Here is a 9877-nt window from a genome sequence, read left to right on the forward strand (position 1 = left end):
TAGCTGTGTGATTGTTGTTTTTGTTTTTTAATTTTTTAATTTTTTTTTGTTCGTTTTCAGCACATTGTCAAACATAAACTAGTGAAAGAATCTTGCAATATATTATTCCCACAGTAAAATAAGAACATTCAAATTCAAAAACTAACACCAAAATCCCTACATGTACAATGTCCATTGACAAATTTATGAAGCCGCTTGCTGTCTCTAACGATGATTTCTCTAGCTGTAAGTAATGTGATGATCTTGATAAAATTATGGCAATCCCTGCACACAGTGGTACTCTTGACAACCAGAATTGGTGAAACAATTGGTGTGTTTAGTAACCCGAACGCAATGGCCAACTTTTCGCTGTGATAAACTGAAGCACTCTCCTCATCAGTAAGCTCAAAGCTTTCTTGTTGCTTGTATCCAAAACACTTGGCTTTTTCAACCAGTTCATCTAATACCTTGAATATCTCTGCACTCTGAGGATGCAAGCCATCATTGGGTTTAAATGAATAAACCTTGTCTTTTATTCTGATCCAGCTCCAATCATCTGTTTCACTAAGTTTCTCTTCTCTCGTTAAATTTTTCACAACAGCAACATCTTCCCACCTCCCTGCAGAAACGAAGATATCCAACAACATGGCATAACTCTCACAATCTTTTGGTTTGAGTTTCAGCAACTGTTCGGCGGCATAAAATCCTAATTCCATGTTTCCATGTCTCCTACATCCTGCAATAAAGACTGACCATATAACCTCGTTGGGTTCGAAATCCATTTTCTTGATAAAATCAAAAGCTTCCTCTATACAGCCTAACCTAACAAACATATCAATCAGGCACATGTAATGGTCCATCACAGGCTTGATTTTGTATTCCTTTTGCATCATTTCAAAGTAACCAAGTGCTTCATAGACCATTCCAGCATTGCTACAAGCTGCTAAAGCACCTACAAAAGTAACCTGGTTTGGTCTAACACCAGCAAGTAGCATATCCTCAAAGAGCTGCAGTGCTTGATGACTCAGGCCATGATTTGCAAACCCAGTAATCATTGATGTCCACGATATCAATGTTCTTGTTGACATTTCCACAAAAACTCTGCTTGCTCTCTCAATTTTTCCACATTTGTTATACATGTTAACTAGTGCAGTTCCCACAACCACATCTGACAAAAACCCAGTTTTCAGAGTCAGAGCGTGAATCTGTTCCCCTTGTTCTAAGGCCACCAATCTACTGCATATAGTTAAGATACTTGAGAAAGTGTATAGATCAGGTTTCATTCCTGAGCTGTTTAATTTCGAAAAAATTCTTAATGCCTCATTTCCACCATTGTGAGCTGATAGGTCGTCCTTAGCAAGATCCATCATCTGGGCATGGCCCGCAATCATTGCATTCCATGTAACTAAGTTAACATGACTCATGCCATCAAAAAGTTTCTGTGCCTCGTCAAATAATCCACATTTCAGGTACAAATACATAATAGAATTTCTTACACGAAGATTTGATGCGTAGCCTAGTTTAATGCCCACAGAATGAACCTGTGCTCCTAAGCGTAATGACAGCATTGTACCGCACACGCTCGAGATGCTAGTTAATGTGAATTCATTAGGCTGAATACCTTCAGAAAGCATCTTAGAAAAAAATCTTAGTCCCTGTACAGCTTCACCATTTTCACCACTAGCACCTATAACTGTAGTCCATGACATCACATTCTTTTCTCTAATCCTGTTGAAGGCTTTAATTGCAGAATTCAAGCTGCCACATGTTGAATATAAGCTACATAGTGAGTTTCCAACACTCGTGTCACCTTCAGTCTGGTACTTGACAACATAAGCATGGATTTGCTTCCCCAATCTAATGGACTCCAGTGAAGAGCACGCAGTCAAAGCAGTTCCTAGAGTAACATTCGTAGGGTAATTGCCAGCTTCCAACATATCTAGAAACACATGAATAGCAAGCTCTGGCTGTGAATTTTGAACATAACCCGAAATCAAGGATGTCCATGAAACAACATTTATTCTAGGCAGATTGTCGAAAACCTTCTGAGCTTCTTCCATATTCCCACATTTCCCATAAACATTGACAAGGAATGTCATAACAAAGAAGTCTTGATGGGATCCAGTCTTTACGATGTGAGCATGAATAATTTCAGCATTTGAAAGTGATTTCCTATTTACGCATTCTTGTAAAAGAGAAACATAACTAGATGTTTGAACTTTTGGGCCTTCAGTTAGCACAGACAGAGCTTCTTGAAAGCCTAGAGACCTAACTGGTTCTGAATTGCCATTCAGTTGGATGAGCTTACTCCCACTTCTCTGATATGAAACGGTGTGATTCTGTGATATAACATAGGGCTTGGCGTCAGCGCTTGCAGAAAGAAATAACAAGGCCCTAATGAAAATTTCTTAATAAATTAAGATGACGAAAACAAAGAAACCAAAACTAGCACTTGAATAATTGAAAGACAGGGTCACTCAGCCTCTGATACCAAACTTTCACCCCTTCATTTCTTCAAATCAAAGCAAGTAAAAGCACTTCCGAAATACTAGTTAGCTAATTATTCTAGTTTCAATTTGTTAATTCTAAGATATAATCTTCAAAAGATGTCTGAAGAATTGATGCTCAACCTTCAGTGGGCAGAATTAAAATTGGAAAAAGAAAATGAAGAGTGGAGTGGAAAACAAAAGGTACCTTATCCTTTAGGGTGGCAAGAGAGCTGCTGGGTTGTCTGGATTTTGTTTCAAGAGTGCAAGCCGCAGCAGCAGCCCAAGGCACAGAAGCCATAAAGGGAAAGGGAAGCAAATGAAGACGAGCAAGTGCTTATTGGAAAATTACATCTCGGGAAACAAACATATTCTCATCTCTTTTCTGCTTGGATAAGAAACTGAGAAGGGAAAGAATGGACCCAAGTCAGTTATCGGTTAACCCATCTTCATCTTCTGCCGCAATATTTTTAACGTAAATTATATTTTACACCTCATTTCTTTCAGTTTATTCGACTTTTCCCCTTACAGTTTCAAATAGTTTAACTTTTGGCCTTATTATTGAATAAATACTAAAGTGGCCTTCTTAAAAAAAAAAAAAAAAGGTGAATACCTTAAAGTGCCTTAAAATAGAAGTAGTTCTAAAAAAAAAAAAGCATTTCACGATTGAATTATGAAGTAGTGCCAAAATTGAAATATGAATAATCTTTTATCAAATATAGGAAAATGAACAACTTACAATTAGGGATGGCAAAAATCCCCACGGGGACGGGTACCTTCGGGGATTTTTCCCATTCGGGGAGGGTACGAGGATAATTTTATACCCAATTTTTTATTCGGAGAGGGGACGGGAATTATTTTTTACCCAATTTTTTATTCGGGGAGGGGACGGGGATGAGGTGGAATCCCCATCCCCTACCCATTTCCCCATTTTAATTTTTAATTTTATTTTTATTTTTAAAATTACTAATAAATAAATAACAAAATTATAAATATTGTTAAAAATAATAAATATTAAAATAGTTATATTATTAAACTTTTAAACTTAATTAACTAATTAAAGTCTTAAATTTTTAATCCAAACCACAATGATACAGGAGAGAGCTGCCTAATTATAATTTACAACAGTTCTAATCCTAATTCGTATTCTACATTAGCTCGAATTGCTAGAGATATTTTGGCAATTCCAATTACAACAGTTGCTTCTGAATCAGCTTTTAGCACCGGTGGTAGAGTTGTGAGCCCACACCGTAACAAACTTCATCCAAGCACATTAGAGGCCTTAATGTGCTGTCAAACTTAGTTACGAGCTTACAATAGCAGTATGAGTTTATTTTACATTGTAATTATATTATACAGTTATTAATATTTGCGCTTATAAGTTACATTACTTATATCATTTTTCTTGTTTTAGGTTTGAAATCTGAGGCTATCTCTCAATTTGCCACATTTCTCGAGGAAGAACAGGAGGAGCAGGAGGTGAATAGTTTTATTAAAAATATTAATTAAGTATCTACATTTATTTCATTTATTTTATTGCCGATATAAAAATAATTTTTTTCTTTTTATTGTAGGATTATGAAGATTGAGTCATTGACAAAGATAATTATTTTAATAATTTATATTTTGAATGTGACTTTGTAATGGATCAATATTAATGCAAAATATATTTTGAACTTTATTTTTATCTGAATTTTTTATTTTAATATGATTAATTTAAAATCGAAAATAAAAAAAATGTATTAGACTATTAGTTATTTGGGGACCGGGGACCCTCGGGGATCCCCTGTTATTATTCGGGGAGGAGATAAAAATTCTCTTAAGCAATTCTGACGAGAACATGGAGGGGACGGGAACATAACAAAATATCGGAGATGGGTATGGGGAGATTGATCCCCTCCCCTCCCCATTGCCAATTTGCCATCCCTACTTACAATATTATTTGACACCAAGCCCTTAGCCCACTCCTAGGAAAAACATCGGTTTCTCACTATTGAGCTCTATGTGTTTTAATTTTTAACTTCTAATTTATAATATACTGTATACACTAACGTAATTTCTGCACTCAGTGCCTCAGTGGAGGCTTTGTGTATTAAACAGCTCTGCGTTGTAAATATACCTTAAACTAATGTGTTCGTCTTTTGATAACAAATCATATGCGACTAAAAATTGTGCTCTCTTTTTACTTTGATGTTCATTCACTTCGCTATTCTTTAAACAAATCATGCTGCAATGGGAAGACTTGTTCATACATTGCCGTGACCTGTGAAACAATTTAATATTTATTCCGATAAACACATTCGGTATAAACATCAATGTTTATTATACATTGCAAAAGGGACCAGGTAACGTCGTTGCAATGACACAATTTAGAAATTATTCCAAATAAATTTTTGATACAAACATCACTGTTTATACTTTGCGAAAGGGCCAGCTGACGGAATTCAAGTTACCAATGGGATGAAGATTCTGATTTCATCTGTGGATCTCATAGACGGAAGTCCAGCATGCACTAAACTTCGACAATTTTCATCTTAAAATCTCAATGCGTTCGAGGCTGACACTGGTTCCCTATCTGACAATAAATTCGTCTGCATAACTCTGTTTCAAAGATGATCATGATCTAGTTAAGACGGATAGTCCTAGATATAAAGATCCCTATCTGCTCTTTTGACTAAAATTTATTCTTTCTGACAAAGTTCTAATTGATTGTGGTAAACATTTGAAAAGTATCCAAGGCTTCTCTGTACAGCAGTGAATTAACATCAACAAATTGCAAAACAATTGAATTCCCAATTGCTGCTCCAAGACACCAAATAAACTTTGCATAAGCTGGCATTATTGATATAGACGGAAACCACCTACTATTTTATATGCTTTCATGAAACAAATATATGACATACCTTGCTGCATAAATATCATTAATCATCCTTCAGTTCTTGTATTTCATTGTTTCTTTCTCAAAACCAACAGTAGGAAATCGTTTTGCGTACTCCTCGACTTTGTCTCGGAGGTTTGAAATCTCAGATTGAATGCTTTCATCTGACATCAAAGTTGCTACAAAATCCTTCAACTTTGTTCCTGAATAGTAAATAATACACAAGATGGTTAGTAAAACCAACAAAGATTATGAAGATGATTACACCCAATAGAATATGGCATCGTAAAGAACCTTTAGTATCACCCTTGATCTTTAATGCCAACTTCACGGCTGCATCGAAGAACTCAGCTACCTTTTCAAAATCTTCCTCGACAAACCCCCTAGATGTGAGGGCTGGGGTTCCTGAAGCACCAAAGAAAAGAATGACACTGGTATTGAAGTACTTTGGCAATAATCAGCAGATGATAGAGGATTAAAATGGGAAGACATACCCATGCGGATGCCACCAGGAACCATAGCAGACACATCACCAGGAACAGTGTTTTTGTTGGCAGCAATATGAACTGATTCCAAAACCTTTTCAACTCTTGATCCGTCAATACCCTAGGAAATAAAATAATGGAATGAATGAACCGATTCCTTTTCTGATGCTATAATATTGTTTGCTGTACATCCTGTGCAAATTGAGTGAACACCAAGGTCTACATTTGAAGGTGGTTCTAATTTCACCATATATAAGATTTCTTGTACCTTGTTTCTCAAGTTCACCAAGACTAGATGGTTCTCAGTTCCACCAGATACCAGATCATAACCTCTCTCTAGCAAACTCTGCAGACAGAGTGGATTTAGAAATGTATTTACTAAAACTTAAATTGCTCTGGTATATATGATTATGGGATATACCATCTACTCATCCAAATTAACAAAGGAATACAAACTGCGAATAGACAAAGTATCCAATGATAGAAAGACACATTCAGTATACCCGTGCAAACTTTGAAGAATTGCTGAGAACTTGCTCCTGGTAGGCCTTGTATTCAGGGGTCTTTACCTGGAATCACATAACAATCAAAGAACTGAATCAACACAGACTAGGATAAATGATTAGAATTGCTTGATCTGGCATTCTAAAAAGCATAGAAAAACATGCACGAATTTAGACCACATTCATGGTGTTTTCTTTGGCTAAATACATAAAATTAAAGCAAATAAATATAAACCTGCTTAAGTGCGACAGCTAATCCTGATATGGTGTGATTATGTGGACCACCTTGAAGTCCAGGGAAAACTGCCTGATTAATTTTGTCTTCATAGGCATACATCACCTGTTGGAAACAAGTGAACCATTAAATAACTCATTCTAAGTGGTTTGCAAGGGAACTTCTGTTCTGAATATCAACATTACCTACTTGTAAAAAGCAAAAATCTTGCATGTACAAAACAGTTAAAAAAGGTCCACTTGAAATAACAGCACTTTCTTGTTCCTTCCTAGCTTTCTAAAGCTCATGTCAATTTTTTTTTTTTGTTTTGGTCTCACTATTCCTTTTTGGGTTGAAAAATAGGACTTACTTCTTGTCCTTGTTTATTAATCTCTTTAACCCCCTTCCTGAAGAAGATCATGGCACCACGTGGACCACGGAGTGACTTGTGTGTTGTGGTCGTCACAACATCTGCATATTCAAATGGAGATGGAATAACACCAGCAGCAACCAACCCACTAATGTGTGCCATATCAGCCAACATAACAGCTTTCTGCTTGTCACAGACCTGCCAAATTCATCATTTTAAAATTTAAGATTTTACACATGCACGTTATCACAAATATGTCATTGAAACAAAAGCAAGTTTACCTTGCGAATACGAGCATAATCATAGAGGCGAGCATAAGCACTTGCACCTGCAACTATGAGTTTTGGTCTGAAAAGTGCAGCACTTTTCTCCAACTGCAAAATTCCCACTCAGATAAGCCAGAGCTTAATAAACAAAACCCTAACCACACTTTCCAAGAAAAAAGTTTGAAAGAAAACTGAAAGAAGCAGAAGAGCTATTTCACCCATTACCAGGAAAAAAAAAAAAAAAAAAGAGCGAGAGATGGAGCTATGACTACCCATATGCTTAATTCTGAAAAAGAAAAATTTACTCTTGTTATAAAGCAAATCCTGTGACTTCCTCATATAGTGACGCTTTTTCATCATCAGCTAGGAAGGAGCTACAGATGATATACAGTCACCACACACCATATAGTTGTGAGCAGATTTTATGTTTACAATCCCAAGAACTATAGAATTGGCAATACTCTTACTGATAAATCCAATTTCTGAGGATGAACCTTAGCACCCATAATGTGAGTTCGGTGACCTAGATGAACTTAACAGTACTCCAGAATTTTTTTTCTTTTTTCTTTTTTACAGTTAAGAAAACTTTCAGAAATGCACAAGTGGCAGGCTACCTGTTCGTAATCAATATATCCTGTGCTCTCATCCAACCTGTATGGCATTGTCTCAAAGAATATGGACACAGCAGATATCTTCTTGGTGTCAGTCTACACAAGAAATAAAAACTTGTCATCAATTATTACAAGCACAAACTCTGTAGGCTCTGGAATAATAGATAACTAAAACCACATTCAGTGGGCAAACTTATGAGCACCTGATAACCATGTGAAAGATGTCCACCATGAGGCAGATCAAGGGCCATAATTCTCTCATGAGGTTTCAGTAATGCAGTGTAAACTTGAAAGTTAGCAGGAGATCCAGATAATGACTGCACGTTAACTGCAAGGGGCAAAAATAAAAATCGTACCTGTTTCCTTAAACAAAATCAATCTATTTATCGTATGAGTAATAAGTGAATTTGAATCTTCATAGACAAAATGCAACATTTTAGCCAACATTCAAGCAAACTTTTAAATCAAAATGATGAGCAATAACAACTGGAATGCATGAAAATATCTAATTAGGAAATCGTATTCGTGATTAATTTACCTCCCCATTTTGCAGGATCCAATTGAAAGGCATCTAATGCACGCTTCTGACATAATGATTCGGCCATGTCAATGTACCTAATTGGATAGCAGTCATAAATGGAAATGTAAACAGAAAAATAATTAAAACAAAGAAAAAAGAAAAGTGAAGCAGAGTGGTGTGTATGGTCCTCTTGTCATACTCGTTTCCTCCATAATATCTAGCGCCAGGATAGCCTTCACTGTATTTGTTGGTCATGACAGACCCAACAGCTTGCATCACCGAGACGGATGTAAAATTCTCTGAAGGTATAAGTTCAAGTCCCTACATATTACAAAAACTTATTTTAAGTCCAGGATCATCATCACATCAGCAAAACTACAATATAAGTAAGTTTTATATTAATTGCATAGAGCGTGTATACTATTACAACATATAATATACCTTCCATTGCCTAGCTTTCTCAAGTTCAATGATGTCAGCTATTTCGGGATCGATTTCCTCAAGTGGAGCATTGAGTTGATTGATCCACTGAAACCAGTTGATATTGAATTAAAGGATAAAAAGCAAACGGGATAGATCACAATCATGTCGTGAGTAAGCAAGTGTTAATAACGCTTACAGAAGCAGGAGCTTTCTCATTGTTTAGTGCTTGGTCGGGTAAAGACGACTGCAAAAAACAGATCAAATTCAAATGAAAAGTAAAAGATTATACGAACGATCAAACAGTGAGTATGAAGTGAATGAAAAAGACCATGTAAACGTAATAGTGGGAACCGTGGTTAAGGTGACGCTTAATTGGGTTCGTGACGGAGGAAGAGAGTCGGCGAAGAGCCATTGAAGTTGCCATTTCTCTGTGTGTGTGTGTTTGTTCCCTGTGATTTGGGTTGGCAAAGTGACTGCTGACGACCTCTGTCTGTGAGGCCAAGTTGGTGGGGGGGTTGGTGGAGATGCTGATGGTTGCTTTATTAAAACAATTGTGGGTTTTGCAAATGGGAGAATTGCGTGATATACCTCATTTCTTTTAAAATATTCAATATATACTTAAAATTATAACACTCTTAAATTATATATATATATATATATATTCTAAAAAATTAAAAAAAGTATAAAAATAACAACAATTAAATCCTTATAAAACTAAACTTAACTCCTCAAAGTCGAGTAAATAGTCAAGAATATTCGACTTCAATCAAACTATACACAATTAATAATTTAGTATAAATTCTCAACTTTTTTATGTTAGTTAGGTAAATAATCGAGAATACTCGACTTCAATTGAAATAAAAAATTATCTGAAAATTTTTTAATTTTTTTAAGTAAGTCGAGTAAAGAGTCGAGAATAGCCGACTTTAATTTAACCTTACCCAATATTCATTCAGCAAAAATTCTTAACTTTTCATTAAAATTCGTTAATTAGTTGAGAATACTCAACTTAAATTAAAATAAATTTTTCTTTTTAATTAAGTCAGGTAAAAAATTGAGTATATTCGACTTTGGTTGTGTTATTATGTAGAAGTCATGAGAGAGAAAATAAACGTAAATAGATGATTTTTTAAATTATTTTT

At 35.6% G+C, this 9877-nt stretch overlaps 2 protein-coding genes across 5 annotated transcripts; both read right to left on the reverse strand.

The window, feature by feature from the left end:
- Positions 1 to 97: 97 nt before the first annotated feature.
- On the reverse strand, positions 98 to 2903 carry LOC18041121 (pentatricopeptide repeat-containing protein At4g21065). 2 transcript variants are annotated; one of them, XM_006433697.2, is made up of 2 exons: positions 2674 to 2903; positions 98 to 2318 (listed from the first exon to the last, which is right to left on the reverse strand). In XM_006433697.2, the coding sequence occupies exons 1-2, from the start codon at positions 2764 to 2766 to the stop codon at positions 135 to 137; spliced, it is 2277 nt and encodes a 758-aa protein (XP_006433760.2). In that variant the 5' UTR covers positions 2767 to 2903; the 3' UTR covers positions 98 to 134. The 2 variants fall into 2 exon arrangements, 1 of the variants encoding a protein (XP_006433760.2); XR_002905336.1 differs by having other exon boundaries at positions 2283 to 2373; positions 2674 to 2742.
- Positions 2904 to 4690: 1787 nt separating this feature from the next.
- LOC18041122 (serine hydroxymethyltransferase 2, mitochondrial) lies at positions 4691 to 9318 on the reverse strand. Of its 3 annotated transcripts, none has more exons than XM_006433698.2 (16): positions 9064 to 9318; positions 8932 to 8979; positions 8754 to 8840; positions 8512 to 8633; positions 8331 to 8407; positions 7996 to 8120; positions 7796 to 7888; positions 7197 to 7289; positions 6916 to 7113; positions 6567 to 6671; positions 6332 to 6397; positions 6097 to 6174; positions 5838 to 5949; positions 5638 to 5748; positions 5369 to 5546; positions 4691 to 5066 (listed from the first exon to the last, which is right to left on the reverse strand). In XM_006433698.2, exons 1-15 carry the CDS (start codon positions 9157 to 9159, stop codon positions 5398 to 5400), a joined length of 1560 nt encoding a protein of 519 aa, XP_006433761.1. In that variant the 5' UTR covers positions 9160 to 9318; the 3' UTR covers positions 4691 to 5066; positions 5369 to 5397. The 3 variants fall into 3 exon arrangements, with proteins under 3 accessions (XP_006433761.1, XP_024039737.1, XP_006433762.1); XM_024183969.1 differs by having other exon boundaries at positions 4691 to 5209; XM_006433699.2 differs by having other exon boundaries at positions 4691 to 5264.
- Positions 9319 to 9877: the final 559 nt, after the last annotated feature.

This window comes from Citrus clementina, unplaced genomic scaffold, assembly GCF_000493195.1.
Source record: "Citrus clementina cultivar Clemenules unplaced genomic scaffold, Citrus_clementina_v1.0 scaffold_5, whole genome shotgun sequence".
Lineage (NCBI taxonomy): Eukaryota > Viridiplantae > Streptophyta > Magnoliopsida > Sapindales > Rutaceae > Citrus > Citrus x clementina.